General features: G+C 53.9%; 1 protein-coding gene across 2 annotated transcripts in view; it reads left to right on the forward strand.

The window, feature by feature from the left end:
• The window catches only part of LOC111147610 (MAM domain containing glycosylphosphatidylinositol anchor 1), a 53,068-nt gene extending 35,357 nt beyond the window's left edge, over positions 1-17,711 (forward strand). Inside the window, exons 5-17 of one of the 2 annotated variants that reach the window (XM_022503765.1) lie at positions 636-768; positions 1,016-1,285; positions 3,591-3,920; positions 6,295-6,591; positions 7,457-7,741; positions 9,408-9,559; positions 10,448-10,625; positions 10,881-10,904; positions 11,935-12,087; positions 12,632-12,766; positions 16,203-16,333; positions 16,524-16,632; positions 17,371-17,711. In XM_022503765.1, the coding sequence (XP_022359473.1) occupies positions 636-768; positions 1,016-1,285; positions 3,591-3,920; positions 6,295-6,591; positions 7,457-7,741; positions 9,408-9,559; positions 10,448-10,625; positions 10,881-10,904; positions 11,935-12,087; positions 12,632-12,766; positions 16,203-16,333; positions 16,524-16,632; positions 17,371-17,462 (2,289 nt within the window). In that variant the 3' untranslated portion in view covers positions 17,463-17,711. Of the gene's footprint in view, positions 1-635; positions 769-1,015; positions 1,286-3,590; positions 3,921-6,294; positions 6,592-7,456; positions 7,742-9,407; positions 9,560-10,447; positions 10,626-10,880; positions 10,905-11,934; positions 12,088-12,631; positions 12,767-12,988; positions 13,119-16,202; positions 16,334-16,523; positions 16,633-17,370 lie in introns of those variants that run through there. The other variant, XR_002640643.1, reaches the window with a different exon arrangement.
• The last annotated feature ends 1,886 nt before the right edge of the window (positions 17,712-19,597 follow it).

The following is a 19,597-nucleotide window of genomic DNA, read 5'->3' on the forward strand; positions in this document are numbered from 1 at the left end:
TTGAGACATCCTGAGCCAAATGAAATCAGGGCAGAAAGGTCAGGGAGGACAGGAGAATCCCCCAGGCAACATGTCCTCCAGGGTCATGGCTAGTTAGGAAAGGCACCCCCCCCCCCAGGAGCAGGCACGTGATGCCTCCGTCTTCTGGCTGGCAGAGTATTGGGAACTCGGGCAGGTGTAGTGGTAGCTGGGGGCAGAGAGATGACTGCACTTCCCACAGGACCCCTGCAGTCCCGGGAGGTGGTGAGGAAGCTGTCCTACCAGGGGAGGCTTTCCGAGGTAGCTATCCCAGGTGGCAAGGCTCCATGTGTGGACATGGCCTGGGGGCCAGCCCCATGTTTGCATAGGTTGTAAGACAGAACAGGAGTCCTTCTTTACCCCCCATTTCCCAGAGGGGGAGAACTGAGGCCTTGGTCCTGGCCAGCGTGTCCCAGGACGGCATCAGATGCAGAAAAGCTCAAGGTACGGAGAGGGCAGCATCCACCCCAGGCTGCGCTCCCCAAGGATAAACTGTGGAGGTTGGAAAGACGGGAATTAAAGGAGGAATTTGCTTCTGCCTGTGGTGCTGGGTGAATGTGTGTGGGATCCATGGGACCCAAGCAGACCCCTCACCCCAGTGCACTGCTGCTACCTAGGGGGAGACCAAGGTCCTGAAGCTGAAGAACCTGCGGCCCCAGGACTACGCCAGCTACACCTGCCAGGTGTCTGTACGCAACGTGTGTGGCATCCCGGACAAGGCCATCACCTTCCGGCTCACCAACATCACGGGTACAGGACTTCCCTGCCCGACCCCTTCACCCACCTGGGCTGACTCCCCAGCTAGGAGATGGTGCTCCGCCCCACACAGGACTCTAGGCACTGCACCATGAGCACCTCCCTTCCTCCCCTCTGCCTGCTCCCTGCCTCCTCCCCAGTCTTCCTTCAGGCCTTCCCCAAGCCCATGGCTTCTCCTCCCCCTCAGCTCCCTCAGCGCTGCCTCACAGTCCCCTAAGACCCCACCTCCTTGTCCTCATAGCACCACCAGCCCTGAAGCTGTCTGTGAATGAAACTCTGGTGGTAAACCCGGGGGAGAATGTGACCGTACAGTGTCTGCTGACAGGCGGTGATCCCTTACCCCAGCTGCAGTGGTCCCATGGGCCGGGCCCGCTGCCCCTGGGCGCTCTGGCCCAGAGTGGCACCCTCAGCATCCCTTCAGTGCAGGCCCGGGACTCCGGCTACTACAACTGCACAGCCACCAACAATGTGGGCAACCCTGCCAAGAAGACGGTCAACCTGCTGGTGCGATGTACGTGGGTCTGGAGGGGCGGGAGGGGACTTGGGAGGCAGATGGGGGTGGGGGGGCTGCCCTCCAGAAACCACTGGGGAACTGGGAAAGGGCTTGTCTGCTTCCTTTTGGTAGATGAGATTTGCTGAGGGGCCATGTTCCAGGCACTTTGATTTCCCTTCAATTCTGATGTCTGTCTGCTGGCAGCAGGACTACAATTTGTATAAAGTTTTATTTGTGATGTACATTTCCAAATGTCATCTCAACAATGGAAGAAGTGGGAAGGGCTGGCATTGATTATTTACTTTTTTTAAAAAAGACTTTTTATTTATTCATGAGAGGGAGAGAGGCAGAGGAAGAAGAAGCAGTCTCCCCACGCAGCAGGGAGTCCAGTGCAGGACTTGATCCCAGGACCCTGGGATCATGACCTGAGCCAAAGGCAGATGCTTAACTGACTGAGCCACCCAGGCATCCTGATTGCCTACATTTTTCTTAGATTGGGAAATGGAGGCTGCCAAAAGCTAAATGTGGACATTCCAGTCTTTAAATTTCCCGACTCTTCCCATACAATGGTTTCTACATTTTTCACAGAATTAAAATGAAAATAACATAATTTGCACATACCCCATATGCAAATCTTTATTGGCAAAGCGTGTCAGTGAGTCTGAAGGTAATTACTAAATGTAAAAATGATGCAAAACTTGGGGCACAATTAAAGAAGTATAAACACCCTCCTTATTAAACCTCAGCCTCATTTGCTTCTCAGTATGATCTTGATTTTGCTACTGGGCTTGAAGGAGAAAGCTTTTTTTTTTTTTTTTTTAAGTTTTATTTATTTAAGTAATTTTTGCACCCAACTTGGGGCTCGAACTCACGACCCTGAGACCAAGAGTCACATACTCTACTGACTGAGCCAGCCAGGCGCCCCTAAAGAGAAAACTTTAAATTTTTCGGACTTAGAAGTAACTTTAGGTTGTTGTTTGTTTGTTGCTTATTTATTTGAAAAATTTAAAGATCCAGGCTTGTTTGCAGCTCTTTAACCCTTGAAAAATAAAGTATAGCTTCTGTCAAATCCAGTGGAGAGTCTTCTGCTGAAATGGTCTCTCCTTTTTGTTCTTCCCCCTCCCGCTATTCTCTTTTCTGACTCTTCTCACAGGAAGAAGCTAGCTCTGGGTGGCTTTTTACTTAATCAGAGCAAGAAAGACAGTAGCCAGATTGTTGCTGATAGCTATTTTTTTCTTTGATCGTTTTTTTCCTGTCAGATATTCTTTACCACCTAATTCCATTTGGCCTTTAAAACCTGGAGATTGAAGTTTATATCACATACTTATGGTCCCCTCTTAGGGTGACACACAGCCTTCTTTGCCCAGCCCAGTCCTAGTTCATGGCTATTGTACCAGGGACCTGTCGAATTAGCACCCACTACTGAGAATTCTGTCTAGGGCCGCCTGGGGAGACTCAGTCAATTCAGTGCCCAACTCTTGATCTCAGCTCAGGTCTTGATCTCAGGGTCAGGAGTTCAAGCCCTGCTTTGGACTCCACGTTGGATGTGGAGCCTACTTAAAAAGAAGGAGAAGAATTCTAACTCTTGGCTACGTCTGACAGTATTCAGATTTTTCAAAGAGGCTAGACCCTTTTCCCCTAAACTCTGTGTTTTATGTAATTTCATGTAAAGTGATTGTATTAGGCTTTTATTATAAAAATTGCACACACTTGTGGCTGCAGAAGCAAACAGTACAAAAGGATAAAATGTGCAAATTAAAATTTCCCCTCAGCCCCACTCTCTAGATAGAAATGCTATTACATTCTGGTACCTCTTTTCAAAATTTGTACTTTGCATATTCACGGTTTAAAACAAGAATAAAAATAAAGCAGTGCAGGTTTTAAGAGTGCAGGCCGAGTCTGAATTCAAGGTTGGCTATTTCTTTGGGCAAGTGACTTAAACCGTCTGAGTCTCAGTTCTCTCCTTTGTAAAATGGGGACAGCAAAGTGCCTCACCGCAAGACTGTGGGATGGGTGAGATGAGTAAACCCACGTCAAGGGCTTGGAACGGTGTCTCTCATGTTCAGTCAAGAGCACCTATGACAATTAATAAACCCACTTTTCTACAGCCAGCTGTTTTGAATTTTTAAAAAATGCATCTGAGCAAGCAGGACCATTTCCAAGCAAAGCGGTGATTTCTCTTGGGGGTGGTGGTGGTTGTGTGGGGTTGGAGCCTCCAAACTCTGGCAGTTTAAGGAGAGAAGCCGGGTCTGAATGGGGGTGGGACATAGACCCTTGGCTCTGGGCCAGCCCCAGCCACCTGTCCTTCCCCTTCTGCTCATAGCCATGAAGAACGCTACATTCCAGATTACCCCAGATGTGATCAAAGAGAGTGAGAACATACAGCTGGGCCAGGACCTGAAGCTGTCATGCCACGTGGATGCGGTACCCCAGGAGAAGGTGACCTACCAGTGGTTCAAGAACGGCAAGCCGGCACGCATGTCCAAGAGGCTGCTGGTGACCCGAAATGACCCTGAGTTGCCTGCGGTCACGAGCAGCCTAGAGCTCATTGACCTGCACTTCAGCGACTATGGCACCTACCTGTGCGTGGCTTCCTTCCCAGGGGCACCCGTGCCTGACCTTAGCGTCGAGGTCAACATCTCCTCTGAGACAGGTGGGCAGCTGAGATGGCATGGGTGTGTGTGGGGGTGGGGGAGGGAGCTGGAGAGGCCCACAGAGGGAAGGTGGGCACAGTAGTTTGGAGAAAGGAGATCAGAGTGAGGGGAACATGATTGTGTTGACTCTGTGTTCTGCACACATTTATTAAGTACCTGTTGTGTGCCAGGCATTGTCCTAGACTCTGGGGTAGAATGGTGGGCAAAATGAGTTCTGCTGGCATTGAATGAAGCAGGAAGGCAAACATTTTTCCGATAGTCTCACAAATAAATATATCACTGCAAACTGTGATACACAAGTCAGGAAAGAGTTTCCTAAGATAGAATGTTTGATCTGAGATCTGAGGGAGGGGTAGGACTTTGCTAGGCAAAAGAGAACAAGGGAGGGTGAAAGAAAAAGGGAGGCCACAGAAGCAGCATGTGCAAAGGCCCTGAGGGAGGTAAGTGTGGGGACCAAAGTGCAGCTGGGAGAATGGCATGAGATGGAAGAGAGTGGACGGGTCAGCAGGTACCACATAATGCAGAGATTTGGGTCTTTATTCCAAAAATAATAAATAACAACAATGAAATAATGACTAACATTTATTGAGTGTTTACTCTGTGTTCTGATGATTTCATATTTATCTCATTCACCTCTTCATGGTTTACCTTATGGGGATAGTTCATCATCAGTTTTTAGAGATGAAGAAACAGGTTCAGGGAGTTTAAGAAACTCACCTAAGTTAACAGACACTAAGTAGTGTAGCTGGGATTTGAACCCAGACAGTTTGACTTTAGAGCCACCCCTGAAGGGTTTACAGAATGACAGGAGTTTGGAGCGGATGATTTTGGAGAGAGTCTCTAGAATCTCATTTCCAGTCCCTAGCCCTTTACACCAAGATGCTGGCTGACTTTGGCTAAGCCTCTTTAACTCTCTGAGCCTCAGTTTCCCCTCTGTGAGATAGTGAACCTGATGGCCTCGGAGGCCCCTTCCATCCTGACTCTTGCACAGGGAAAAGACCTCACATCCAGGGAACGTGTCCCTTACAAGTGGATCCCATAGCTGGGATACAGGATGGGAGAGGGAAGATGAGGCTGGGGAGCGGCAGAGGCTGGAGCACGAGGGTCTTGTTTACAGAGCCAAGGATCTGGAGTTTTAAGGTGAGGGCAGTGCAGCCTCAAAGGAAGGAGACAGCCCTTTAGCCTGTGGGGGCACAGAAGGGTTGGGAGCTGGGACATTTTAGAAAAAGGGAAATCCACGGGCGCAGGGCCATTTCCTCCATTTGGCTCATTAGCCTGATGCCTGGGGCATGGAAGCTATTTAAGGGCCTGTGGAAATAATTTAGACCTGGAAAAACAAATTAATTGGCTCCAAAATATAAAGAGAAAACTGTACAGTTAAAGCCAATACACATATAAATGTTTACAAGAGTATGAATGATCCTAACTAGAGAGCCGGACCTCAGCTTGCCTTGTAGAGTTATTTACAACTTATATTTGGTGTAGGACATTTTAATTTGTTTGACGGGATGTAGGATGGGACCCATGGAAGTCTTTAAAAGACCCTCCAGTTGGACAATGTGTTGGGTTGGATTGGGTTTGGCTGTGTGTAGCAGAAAATCCTGAAATTCTACTAGCGGCTTAAATGAGCTAGATATGTATTTCGTTTTCTCATAAAAGTGAGCAGTCCAGGCTGGAATAATGGCTCGGCTGCTCTGAGTCCTCAGGACCCCGAGCTCCATCTTGTCTCGCTATTCCATTATCCCTAGTGTGGGCCCCCTTGTCCACAATGGCAGGTCCAGCTGCAGCCATCAATCTGCATTCCAGCCCATAGGTAGGAGGAGAAGAGGTGCACAGTCTGTCCTTTTGAGGACCCTCATTTTCTGTCACATCCCATTGGCCAGAATTTAGTCATGTGGCCACAGCTAGACCTAAGACAGGCTAGGAGACTTAATGGTTATTCTGGCTGAGCGCTCTGCCAAACTCCAGATATTCTCTGACTTTGGAAGAAAGGGTAAGCATATTGGGGGACAGACTAGGCATCTGTGATAACACGCCAGAAGACAAATGGAAGCTCTAACTAGATTGGGGCCAGTGGGCAGGAGAGAGGGGGTTGAAGGAAGAGGTCAGTGGGTAGAACTGTTTAAAAGGTGGAACCCCCTTTTGCTGGGCTAAAGAGAAAGAAGGAATAGGTTTCAGAATCTCTTTCCGAGTTGGGAGACCCTGAGGTGGAGAGAACTGGGGGAGGTGAGTTGTGTTTTGGAGATACTGAGGGATCTTTGGGACATCTGGGATGGGGAAGAGAGGCTCAGACCTAGGGGGAGGAAAGCAGAAGCCCCAAAGCAGAGGCTAGCGGGAGCTCTAACCCAGCTCCTGCCGGCCTCCCCACCGCAGTGCCTCCCACCATCAGCGTGCCCAAGGGAAGGGCCGTGGTCACAGTGCGGGAGGGCTCGCCCGCTGAGCTGCAGTGCGAGGTTCGAGGCAAGCCGCGGCCGCCGGTGCTCTGGTCCCGCGTGGACAAGGAGGCTGCGCTGCTGCCCTCGGGGCTGCCACTGGAGGAAACCCCGGACGGGAAGCTGCGGCTGGAGCACGTGAGCCGCGACATGAGTGGGACCTACCGCTGCCAGACGGCTCGGTATAATGGTTTCAACGTGCGCCCCCGCGAGGCCCAGGTGCAGCTGAACGTGCAGTGTGAGTCTCATCGCCCCACCTGGACTACCTTCTGAGCTGTCCCTCCCGGTTCACGGCCTGACCTGCCCCTTCTTCACCCCTTTATACCCTCCAGTCCAACCAATCCCCTCCACGTACTGCTGATATGCCTAAAACCCTGCCACCCCCCCCCACCCCGTGTTCTAATATGGGAGGTCTGTGGCCCTTGTCACTTTTCCACTTTCAAATGCCCCGCCCCCATCTTCGTTCCTAGGGACCCAGTGAACAAAGAAATAACTGATTTTGACAGGTAGAAATGGGAGTTTAAAAGACCTTCAAGGGAGCACATTGTGTCTGATAGTGTAAGGATGAGAGTTAACGAACCTCATTCAGCTCTTGCCAAGCACTGTTCTAAGAGCATTTTAAGAGCATTCTAAGAGCATGAACTCATTTAACCCTTCACAGCCCTATAAATAGACTCTATTATTCCCTTATTTTTACAAATAGAGAAATCGAGTCACAGGATAAGTAACTTGCCTAAGGCCCTAGCGGCTAGTTTGAAGCTGGGCTGGGATTTGAACCTAAGGCAACTATCTAGCTCTGGGGATCTTGCTCTAAACCCCGATGTTATGCAGCTTTTCACTACGTGGGGGAGGGGCGGGGAGAGGAGTGTGAGGGAAGGATTCGAGGCCCAGTCTGGGAAGCATGGCTGGAGGAACTGGCCGGGAGGGGGTGGGTATGGGCAGGTCAGGGAGGCAGGAGCACGGCTACTGTCTATGTTACGAATGTGTATCGCTCTGAGATCCCTCCAGGCTGGGGGTGCGGGAGCAGGGTCGAGTGCGTTGCCTCCGATCGGGCCGCTCCTCAAGCCCCACCCGGCCCCGCTGACCGCCGCCCCCGCCCCCAGTCCCGCCGGAGGTGGAGCCCAGCTCCCAGGATGTGCGCCAAGCGCTGGGCCGGCCGGTGCTGCTGCGCTGCTCGCTGCTGCGGGGCAGCCCCCAGCGTATCGCCTCGGCCGTGTGGCGCTTCAAAGGGCAGCTGCTGCCTCCGCCGCCTGCTGTCCCCGTCGCCGCCGAGGCCCCCGACCACTCTGAACTGCGCCTCGACGCCGTCACCCGCGACAGCAGCGGCAGCTACGAATGCAGCATCTCGAACGACGTGGGCTCTGCTACCTGCCTCTTTCAGGTCTCGGGTGAGCGTCCCGTGCGTCCCGCCCCACCCAAACGCGTCCATCTGGGCCTAGGCTCCGCCCCAACTCCAGCCCCGCCCACGCCCGGCCTGGGCCCCGCCCCTTTCCAGCCTCTGCCTTTCCAAGACCCGCCCACGCCAGGTCTAAACCCCGCCCATGCCGCCCGCACCAAACTGTGACGTCTTTTAGGTCCCCTCTAGACAGGCTGTAGCAATTCACTCACAGCCCCTCCAGGTGTAGGACCTTTTCTTCTCAAGGGCCGCTTATACGTGCCCTAAACCCCGCCTGTTTTAGCTCAGCCTCCTTCCCCTTGGCCTCGGACGGCTCTGCCTCTTTCAAGCCCCTACTTCCCCGGGGTTAGGCTTCGCTTCTCTAGACCCGCGAGCACCAGCTATGGGCCCTTCCCTTTAAAGACCCATCCACGCCGCGCCTGGGTCCCAGCTGCGAGGCATAGGCTCCCTTCGAGCCTCGTCCAATCCCAGCTTTCCGTTTCCTTCTTTCTTGGGGGCAGGTGCGGTCCAGCCCCGCCCACGCGAGGGTTAAATCTGCCCACTCAAGCCCGGGGCAACGCCCCATCCCAGACCTCACATTTCAAGCCCCTCCTACTTAGTCCTTGGCCGCAGGGGCTGCGGATGGAGGACCCCATCTTTTCCTAACTGCAGGCCCAATGTGAGGGGCCTGAGCTGTAGCTAAGAGGAGAGAAGACGACTCAACAGCTTCTCTGGAACGTCGCGGGTGGTTCTGGGCCAGCCAGCACACATTTCCTGAGCTGTCACCCTCGAGGTTCAGGCCCCTTGGTGCCCAGAAATCCCTGTCAGCCCATATCTCAAGTCATTCCTGGGTGGGCTGTTTGGGGCTGCAGGCAGGCATAGGTGAGTCAGAAAGGGTCGGAGGTCATGGTGAGGGCTGAGGGGAATGCATAGAGGCCAAAGGAGTTTCTGACCCCCTTTCTCTTCATTGAGGGAGAACTGGTTCCTTCTCAGAGCTGGTGGCAGCGCCCCTGGAGGAGAACCCCAGGTGTGCCTGTCCCCTTCTGCATCCCCAGCTCTCCCAGCAGCCCCCAACTAACTGGGTGCCCCTTTAGGTCTTGTTTGGATCTCTTCAGTCAAAAACAGGGGGCCAGGACCACAGGTCATTCCCCAGCCCCCCCCCCCACCCCCTAGCCCTGCCAGCCAGAGGCCCCTATGACATTTCCCACCTCCTTCCCCTCTCCCCTGTTCTCCCACACTTCCCCTGTCTCCCCATCTTTTTTCTCTCTCTGTCCTTCTCCTCTCTTCCTTCCACCTCAATATCCTTGACCCTTCTTTGCGTCTTTTCCCCCATCCTCTTTCCCTCCCTAATATCCCTCCTCTGTGTCTTCCCAAATTTCTCTTTTCTCTGGTTTTTCCTTGGCCTTTCCCTCTCTGTTCTCACCAATACCACATCTTGGAATTCCCAATCCCCCTTTTCTCCACTTCACACTTTCCCTCCTACTCCACCCTCACTCCCCCAATATCCTCCTCTCCCACCATCTCCTCTCTTCACTATGTTCCCTTTCTCTTTGTCTCCATATACCCTTGTCCCTGTTTCTTGCCATCTTTCTCTGTCTCCCTCTCCCGCACCTCCTCTCTCTGTGTCTCTCCCCATCCCCCACCCTTCACGGCCCCATGCCCCCTCCCCGCCCTCTCAGCCAAAGCCTACAGCCCGGAGTTTTACTTCGACACCCCCAACCCCACCCGCAGCCACAAGCTGTCCAAGAACTACTCCTATGTGCTGCAGTGGACCCAGAGGGAGCCCGATGCTGTGGACCCCCTGCTCAACTACAGACTCAGTGTCCGCCAGGTGGGCCAAGGGGGACAGGGCCAGGGCGGGGTGGGGGGGCATGAGGAGGGGCAGGCTGACCCTGGGAATGTCCATCAAACCATGAGAAGTGGTTGGAGGCAGGGCTTGGACACATCTGACCCCCTTGCAGACCACACTTCAGAGCCAGAGAGAAAGTTTTCTGGACACAGCAGCAGAAGCTGGAAGGTTTTAGGGACCCTCTCTGGCCCCATGCTCTGGGCCCTGCCCTGAAAACTGAGCTGGGTCTGCTGGGTTTGTACAGGAGAAAGGGGGCAGAGCTAGCTCTGCTTACAAAACACAGAATCTACTCGTGAGTCAGGAGCTTAGGGTGGGGGAGGGAGGCAGTTTTCTCCACAGGGTCTCTAGAATGCAAGGCTGGGGCTATGCTATTCTTGTGTCAGGTTTAATTCCATGTGGTTCTTCTGCCCAAGGGGCAGTAGGTGTGGAGGGTGAAAGTGTGGCTCTGGGGCAGACTGCCTAGGCTAGAATCCAGCTCTGTGTGAGCTAGGGCAAACCACATATGTTTGGCCTCAGTTTCTTTATCTGTAAAATGGGAGTCATTATAACATTCTGGCTCAGAAGACTAGATTTTGAGGATTAAGTGGGTTACTAATGGCAAATCACCTTGAACAGCACCCAGCACACATTTTTTGTTCAATACGAGTTGCTATCCCATGTTATTCAGATGGGCTGAGGAGGGAGGCATGGTATGAGTGATTGCCCTCTCTCACAGACGGGGAAACTGAGGGTCTGGTTTCCTTGTCCTTTATTCTTTCTGCTCCCTGCCCCTGCCCCCCACCCCACCCCCCAAGTCACACCAGGGCCTGGGCCGGTGCTCTGGTGGAGGGTGTGGCCGTCTGGGCATCTGGGAACACCCTGTATCTGCAGCTGAATCAGCACAATGCCATGGTGAAGGCCATCCCAGTGAGGCGCGTGGAGAAGGGGCAGCTGCTGGAGTACATCCTGACTGACCTCCGTGTGCCCCACAGCTACGAGGTCCGCCTCACGCCCTATACCACCTTCGGGGCTGGGGACATGGCCTCCCGCATCATTCACTACACAGAGCGTAGGTGGTAGTGGTGGTGGTGGGGTGGGAATGGTGGGCTCCTCTCCTCCCCAGGGGAACCGCTTCCAGCCTCCCCACATGGTTCCAGAGCTTGGAGCTCCCCGCTGTGCAGTGTCCTACTTTGTAACTGCAGGGTAGGCCCCTCTGGCCTCCAGTCCTGGTTTCGGGAACACTGTCCCCTGGTCCCAAGCCTGGGCACCCTCTATACAGTCCCATACCTCAGTTCTGACTTGGTTTTCCTGCTTGCTTTCCCAGCCATCAACTCTCCCAACCTGTCAGGTGAGAAACCTCCCTCCCACTTCCCCTTCCCTTTGGGGATACAAACCCCTCCCTTTGGAGGACCCTGGCAAATACCCAGAGAGAAAATGGGAGTGGAGGCCAGCAGCTGGAAGGAGAAGCCAAAGGGAACAGGGCTGGGCTTGGAGACAAGTGCATCCAGGATTCATTCTGGGGCTTAAAAGTGGGGGGCAGAGGTGGGGGACATCTATAACTCAAGGCCTCTCCTCCTCAATCAGCATCCTGATCCTATCCCTAGAATCACTGCCCCTAGAAGGAAAACAGAGAGACCAGACTAATCCATATCCCTCGTTCTCTGCAGCAGGGGTCCTCAATCTGAGATCCATGAAGCCCCCCACCCCACCCACAGGATCTGTGTATAGAATTCAGGGCGTCCATGAACCTGGAATGAGGAAGGGCGTACAGTCACTTCTTTATCTTCCCTTAAATTCTGGCAGAAGTTTAACATCTTTAGTGATGAATGCGGACAACAAACCAGGATAGTGTGATCACTACCTGTGACCCTGTCATCAGGACAAAGCCGAGGTTTACACGGCACCTTAAAGTTGTTACGGCTGTTTCTGAATATCATATCCATCAGGACTTTGAAACCACCGCAGTTATTAGAGCTAACACTAGATCTTGTTATTTAATTAGATAAAAAAGAAGCCCACTTATTATCATATCACAAACGTGTTTTTTTAAAATATTTTGACAGCTGTATCTCAATAGAAGTGATTTCCTTTGTGACCCTCTGTATTTCATTGTGTGCATCTAAAATTATTATTCTGAGATGGAGTCCTTAGACATCACTAGATAGCAGAGGTCTGTGGTATACAAAGGTTAGGAAGTCCTGTTCTGGGAACAAATTTGTCAGGGGCCCCGTTGCCTGGTTTCTCAAGCCCTGAGATCCTAGGCCCATGGCTTGGGTGCACGACACCTGCCTCAGGGTGGCCAGGGAGGGCGAAGCTGGGCCAGGTGGCCTGAGGAGCCTGACCTTCTTTGTCTCCTCCCCACCCTTGGCCCAATGCAGACAACACCTGCCACTTTGAAGATGAGAAGATCTGTGGCTACACCCAGGACCTGACAGACAACTTTGACTGGACACGGCAGAATGCCCTCACCCAGAATCCCAAGCGCTCCCCCAACACTGGTCCCCCCACTGACATCAGTGGCACCCCTGAGGGTGAGGACATGGACTGCTGCAGGACAGTTTTTGAGGGTGTGTGTATGTGTGTAGCACCAGGGAATCCCAGTCCAAAGGCGGGGACACAACCCTGTCCTCAGGGAGCCCCAGTCTGAGGGGGAGACACAGCCTTGCCCTCAGGGAGCCCCATTCTGAGGGGGAAGTCACAACCCTGCCTCAGCAAGCCCCAGTCTGAGGGAGGAGACACAGCCCTGCCCTCAGAGAGCCCCAGTCTGAGAGAGGAGACACAGCCCTGCCCTCAGGGAGCTCCAGTCTGAAGGGAGCCACAGCCCTGCTCTTAGAGAGCTCTAATTTGACGGGGAGACACAACTCTGTCTTCATGGGGACCCAGAAGAAGAGAAACTGCAATAAGGTTCTGAACTCCTGGCCTAGACTCCTATGCTGTGCGGTGAGGCAGGGAGAATGCGGTGGATGGGTGAGGCACCTGGGGTCAGAGGAAGTTCAGGCAGTGAAAGGATCAGATGGGAAGTGGCTGTGTGGGGTGAGGAGGAGGCTGTTGGTGCATCCCCCGCCTCCCCAACAGGCTACTATATGTTCATCGAGACATCAAGGCCCCGGGAGCTGGGGGACCGAGCCCGTTTGGTGAGTCCCTTGTACAATGCCAGTGCTAAGTTCTACTGCGTCTCCTTTTTCTACCACATGTACGGGAAGCACATCGGTGAGTCGGGGGACCAGGTCGTCTGCCCAAGGGTTGTTGGGGCAGGGAGGAGAGACGGAATCCACGGGAGGCTGGCGTTGGCCCATATGAAGCCTGGGCTTCCTCAGCTCGGCTGAGTCACAAATCCTTGGAGGGGGTGTAGGCAGAATCCGGGCAAGGGAGGAGGCCAGAGCCCACTCATTCGAGGTTTTCCTGAGTCTGCAAACAAAATGGTTCCAGCAGGACAAGATGGAAGCCTTGGAGGAGATGGTGAAAACAGCTGTGAGGGTGCTGGTATTGAGTGCCTGTCAGGTGCCCGGTGATATCCTGGGGGCTCTGCATCTGTAGTCCCATTACCTCTCACAAACACCAGGTGAGGGAGGTGTTACTATGTAAATCAGAGAGGTTCAGCATTTTCCCTGGGATCACACAGCAACCTGAGTTGTCTGACTCCCCCGAGCCCTAAGCTCAAGGTTGGGAGGGTGCCACTCTGTAACCGGTGAGGGGCAGTCCCTCTTCCTAAGGCTGGGTGGGCATTTGCATTCTGGGAAGTCACGTCAATCAATGAAGTCATCATTCAGCCGTCACTTCTTGAGCTCCTGTTCTACGCCAGGCATCAGGTGATGCAACAAACAGGGCGAGGAAGTTCCCATGCTCCTGGCACCTACAGTCAAGTGGGAGACAGATGTCTAATTAAACCAGATAAGATTGAGTGGCCGTTGTGACACCTGCCCACAGCAGGACAGGGGCCAAACAGCTGGTAACAGAGACCAATGCTGGAGGCTTGGTTATGGACGACTCTGCTGAGGAAGTGACAACCTTAAAATTTTCATTTATTTGTTTGTTTACTTCTTTACGGGACAGGCCATGTATTCTGTATGGGTCAAAATGTCCAAAGGGCTTATAATGAGAGTCCCCTTCCATCCCAGTCCTCCTGCTACCTAGAGCCCTTCCCCAAAGGCCATCAATGCGCTAGATTTGGGGACAGGATTCCAGAAACTTTTTATGTATATAGAAGCCAGCGGAAGATTTGAATTCAACCCAAGGAAGACCCCGTAAGCATCAGATCTGGACAGGAGGGCTTTCTAGTAGGGATGCTGTGGAGGGGGTCCCTATCCCATGTCACATGACTCTTCTGCTCTGCCCCTTTCATCACCATCTCCTCTAGGCCTCCCAGATCTGATCTGGCCCCTGCCTCCTTCTCTGACCTCATCTTCTGCCACCTTTCCCTTGGCTCGCACTCAGCTCTAGAGAACACTGGTCTCCTTGCTTTCCTTGAAATACTTGAGGCAGATTCGTGCCAAAGAGGACTTTGCTCATGATGTTCCTTGGCCTGGAACATTCTTCCCCTCCCCTCATTCAAGGGACCTCTCTGAAGTCCCTTGACATCCCCCATCTCAATACCTCTTTATTCCTTTCCCTGCATTATTGGCTTTATAATGCTTATCACCAGTAGAAGGTAAGCTCCAGGAAGGCGGGGGTCCTCACCTTATTCACTGACATATCTCTTATGTCTAGAACAGTGCCTGGCACATAGTGGGGCTCAGCTAGTTGAACAAATGAATGATAGGGAGGTCTAAGGTTCTAACCATGAGGTTCTCTGAAAGTCCTCTTTCAGTTGTGAGGACCATCGTAAACAGTTCTTTATTCAGCATTTAATTATTGAGAACCTGTAGCAACTGCAGACCTTCCCTCAAAGAGCCCAATGGGAGGAGAAGATGTGGATGGCTCTGTCACACTACAGAGCAGACAGTGGTCTGGGCCTGGAGCACTGATGTAGAAGGACTCAGGGTTCCCAGGGAACACAGAGGACTCCCAACTCAAGCCTAGGAAGACTTCTTGGGGGGAAATGGCATTTCAGAGAGGCCTCGAGTCACAGGAGGGATTTGGCCAGGGCAATGTGGTAGGGGAGGGAGTCTCCAGCAGTGGGAAGAGGCTGAGCAAAAGCCCAGAGGTGGGAGAGCTGGAGTCTCTGTCCAGACTCCAGCATGGAGTTTACTTTGGCTTTGTAGATGGCAAGGGAGGCAGGGAAGACCGTAGTGAGCAGGCCCACCCTTAAGGGAGGCTGCATGTCTTGGGCCCTGGCTGATGCTGTGAAAGGCAGTCAGGAATCCCCTGAGCAGGAGAGACCCTAGAGCTGATGGGCTCCTCAGGAAAGGGGATGGAAATTCAATTTTTGTTCAAGCAGTGAAAAGAGAGGTTCCCCATTAGTGGCCTTGGGGCAGGGTGGTGGAGGAGGCAGAAAAGATATGGGAATTGAGGGGGATAGGAAGGGGGAAGAGCTCCAGGAGGGGGAAGAGAGAAGGGTCTCTCTGTGAGGAGCCTGAAAGGTATTGGGGCTTGGTCCTGTTGAAGTCTCTGTGGCACGTCCTGGCCCACTCTGGCTGGCTGCAGTCCTCTGATGGGCCCATCTGCTGACGAGGGTCCCCACCCAGACCTACTCTGCCTCTGGGGAAGTCTGTGTTTCTTGCTGTCCCGTTCCCTCCTCCTCCCTCCCCTCCTAGCTCACCTGGCAGCTGGACAGCACCAGCTGTCCCCAGACCTTGTGTCTTTCTGGCCAACTCCTTTCATCTCAGGCACGTAACATTTGGTGGCTCTTCCCCAGCGGGGGTCTGTCTATCTGGTGTCACAGATGGTGTGGCTTTGTCTCTGGGCAGTGCCATGGAAATGCCAGCCACCGGGCGCTAAGATTGATTCCCCTTCCCTCTGAGCCAGATCCTTCCCATCACTGGGGACTGGAGGTAGGCTGGAAGAGCTGGGAAGGGGCATGACATTGCCTGGGTGCTCTTTGCCAAGTCACGATCCCCTCCCCCTTTTCCAAGGTCCCCAGCACCTCCAGAATTCCAGGCCCCTGTGGCTGTGGGCACACGAGCTTAGCACCCACAGGCAAATGCCCTCAATGTTTCACTTCCTCTGTTTTTACTGTGGCTGTGTAGCATAGATACAAATATCTCTCTTTAAAGCAACTCCCTCTCATTTTCTTGGCTTTGTCCAAAGTGTGAATATTAGAGAAATCGTGAGTTTGAAGGACTTGCTTTATTCATTTCTCAAAACATGCCTCTAAGTATCAAAAATTTTAAAGTCCATTCCTGTGCCTCTAGAAAAAATCATCCCATGCCTGGGGTGTGCCTTGTGTGCTTTGGGAATCCTGCTCTGTGCTCAGTCATGGGCCCCACCGCATGGGACAACTCCACTCCAGAGGAAGAAGGATTGTGTGTGTGTGTGTGTGTGTGTGTGTTTGGGGTTGGGGGATTGGCTGAATAGAAAGGAAAGGAAGGAATGAAGGAAAATTTGCAAGGCGTCCTGATGAATTGAAGCCCGCTGCCATCCTCTCTGTCCTGTGTTGTGAGCCGTGGCATAATGGGATGTGAACCACTCTGGGCTAGTGTTGCGGGCAGTGGCAGGGGAGGGAGTCGTCCAGATCCTCACTGCTCCCCTCTCTTCATCCCCACCACAGGCTCCCTCAACCTCTTGGTGCGGTCCCGGAACAAAGGGGCCCTGGACACACACGCCTGGTCTCTCAGTGGCAATAAGGGCAACGTGTGGCAGCAGGCGCATGTGCCCATCAACCCCAGCGGGCCCTTCCAGGTGAGGCTCTCCCAGCCCTCAGGCTGGTGGTCTGGCCAGGGAACACTGAGGAAGATTCGGGCTTCCTCCCAGGAGCTGGGGAGAAACTCAGGGGTTATGGGGGCTTCCAGTGGACTGAGGGGAAGGGGTTGGGAGTTCTCTCTGGCAGAACCCCCTAATCCCTGCTCTCTGCTCTCTGACCCCACCCCAGATTATTTTTGAGGGGGTTCGAGGCTCTGGCTACCTGGGGGATATTGCCATAGATGACGTCACACTGAAGAAGGGAGAGTGTCCCCGGAAGCAGATGGATCCCAATAAAGGTGCAAGATGGGGAGGGAGGGAGGAGCCAAATCTGGGAGGGTGGGCTCTGTGGGTAGGCACCTGTTGGTGTCAGGGCTGAATGGCAATTCAGAGCGACTGGGTGATGGGACGCATGTGTCCGTGACTGCATGAACAGATGCTGGTGTGTTTAGGTGGGACATTTGGCTCAGGTTATGGGACATTTGTAGGGCAATGAGAAGACTAAACTGTGCCCTCCTGTGAACTTACCGAGTTATCACAGTACCTAGATGCCTCCTGTGCCTGCGTCAGGGTATGTCTGTGTATGTGTGTGTGTGTGGGGGGGTCCAGATGTAAATGTGTGCCCCACCCCCCAGTGCCAGGTGTTTGCCGTCATAACAGCTGGGATTTATTGAGTGATTACCACGCACCAGGCAGGGTGCAAAACCCCATATATGTGTAATCTCAGGTCATAAGGACAAGAGCCCCTGGGGTGGCACTGATGGTTAGACTCATTTTATAGAGGAGGAAACAGGCCCACGGAGGTCAGGTGAATTGCTCCATGACTTAGTGAGCTGCAGAGCAAGGATTTAGGTCCTGGAAGGCTTAAGTTAACCCCCACACTACCCAACCTCACATCTGCACTTGTGAGCATGTCTGTGTGCAGTGAGGGCAGTGTTCCCCTTTAGGTGTTCCAGAGGGAGGGGGCAGCTTGCTAGTCCCTGGCCTGCCAAGCTGACCGGAGCCCTGGCCTGTGTCCCTTCTTTCTCTTGTCACAGTGGTGGTGATGCCGGGCAGTGGAGCCCCCCGCCAGCCCCACCCACAGCTCTGGGGGCCCATGGTCATCTTCCTCTTGGCATTGCAGAGATGATGAGAGCTGCGTGGCCCCCCCACCCCGCCCCCGGCACACCAAAGTGTCCGCATCGTACCAAAGACTGACCCCCGCCAGCCGGGGTGCCCAGGGGCAGGGCTGGCCCGCCAGGGAGGGGGCCTGCACTGGCTGCGAGGATGAGCAGAGAACAAGGACAGAGGCCCAGAGCTGAGGCCCTGGAGACAGTCGTTTGACACACGCATACACTCACTCACACACACACAGAGATATATTAAAGCACAAGTTTCTATCTGACCTGCCAGCACCTTCTTTTCTGCGGAGACAAGGGACTCGCCAGAATGGCGTCCACCACCCCAGGGACCTCGGCGCCACGTGGGCCTTGTCCTGGCTGCACCTGTGGTGTGTTTCTGACCTTCCCTCGTTCCTCAGACCATTGGCTTTACCAGAAGGGAGCCAGAAGGGGAGCCGACTCAGGAGCCCACCCTTGGCTGGACTCTGGGACTCCCCGGGATGGGGGAGGCCAGGGTCACAGGAGGCCGGGGGGTACCTGGTGAGCTCTGTGAATGTCCCCCTGCGGGCATTGCGAGGGAGGCCAGATACCTGCTGCATGCCCTCTGTTTTCAGGGCAAGGGCTGGAAGGTGGAGACCCCAGGTCACCTTGATCCCTTGACCTGTTCTTGGATGTCATATCCTCCCCGCACTGCGCCCCCTTTGAAGGGACCCAGCACAGGGTCTTGGGCCTGGGCAGTCTGAAGACTGACACCTTCCTTCTGCTCCATCTAACCCCACCCCACCCATAAGGAGCTGGATTCCCGAGAGCACAATCCCCACCTTGGTCAGCAGGCCTAACCTTAGTACCCACTGCCTCTCAAAGGAGTGGGGGTGGGGGTGTGGTGGTGGCCAGCCATTCCCCGGGTGAGGCTTGACTTTGAGAGTAGAGAAGAAGGCCTGTTTTTGCAAATTCATGCTCTCATGGCATTTGGGAGTAGAGTGGAGACTTCATTTCTTCTATACTTGGCATAAAGGGGTGTGCTGGATAGGAGGATGTGTATAAAGGGGGTACCCTCCTCCCCTTCCACTGCAAAGCACTGGCCCTTCCCTGCCCAGGGGCAGTGAAGGAGGGGTTTGCAGAACTGGGGCAGGGAGCGGGGCAGTGGCTGGCCTCCGTGCTGCCTGGAGTTAAGCTCATGCCCGGAACTGTGAAAAGGCTCTCTGTCCACGGGTTCTGGGTTGGGAGCCTAGATGGGCACGGTGGAATCTAGCCCTCTCCTTCTCAATGTCATCCCTGAGATCCCACCCTGCCATCCGTGGGAGAGAGGAGGCCCAGCCCCTTCCAGGATGAGTCTTCATGCACGTGTCCATGGGGCTGTGTGCGTGTGTGCGCGCGCGTGTGTGTGTGTTTGCGCGCGCGTGAGTGTGCCTGCCTGTCTGTGTCTGTGTAGCTCTGTGGGTACATCTCTGGGCAGGAGTGGGTGCCAATGTGAGTCTGCACGTGCAATTACACATATTTGTTTGTGAGGCTGGGCCTAACCCCTGGCTCAGTGCGCGCCTGTGGATGTCAGCATGCATGTCCCCCTTCACAAGTGACACAAATGTCTGTGAGTGCTGTAGCACTCTGTAGCCTACTCTGTAGCCTACTGCAGAGTAGTACTAGCCTACTCTGTAGCCTCAAGCTGCCTGCCACTGCCCCACCTTTCATCCCCTAAGGATGACAAAGAGCTTACAGATGACCCTACTGAAATTCAAGCACCTTTGGTGGCCCATGCCTGGAGCATTCGGAGGGGACAGCTGCCAAGCAGAGGGAGCCAGGCAGTGACAAGAGGCAGGCAGGGAACCAGTGCAAAGGCTGCCCATCTCACTGCCCTGCCAGGCCTGTGCTATCATCATCACCAACAGCTGGGGGGGGGGGGGTGGCTGGGCCAGGCCTGGAGCAGGGCCTTCTGATCCCGGACCAACCTGGCTGTCTTGCTGGCCCATCTGAGGCCTCTCTCCAAAATGAGTGGCTCCAGGTTCCCAGAACATGCTTGCATCCCGTCTGCTGAGTATTGTTCCTTAATTGTCCCATCTGTGCAGGGTCTGTTGCCCCAACTAGACTGTGAGCTCCTCCTCTGAGCCTTCCAACCCTCTCACCCAGCCCATCCCAACCTCATGCCCAGCACAAGTGGGCCTGTTAG

Source organism: Enhydra lutris, unplaced genomic scaffold (assembly GCF_002288905.1).
Source record: "Enhydra lutris kenyoni isolate GAN:26980312 unplaced genomic scaffold, ASM228890v2 scaffoldscaffold17, whole genome shotgun sequence".
In the NCBI taxonomy this organism is placed as follows: domain Eukaryota; kingdom Metazoa; phylum Chordata; class Mammalia; order Carnivora; family Mustelidae; genus Enhydra; species Enhydra lutris.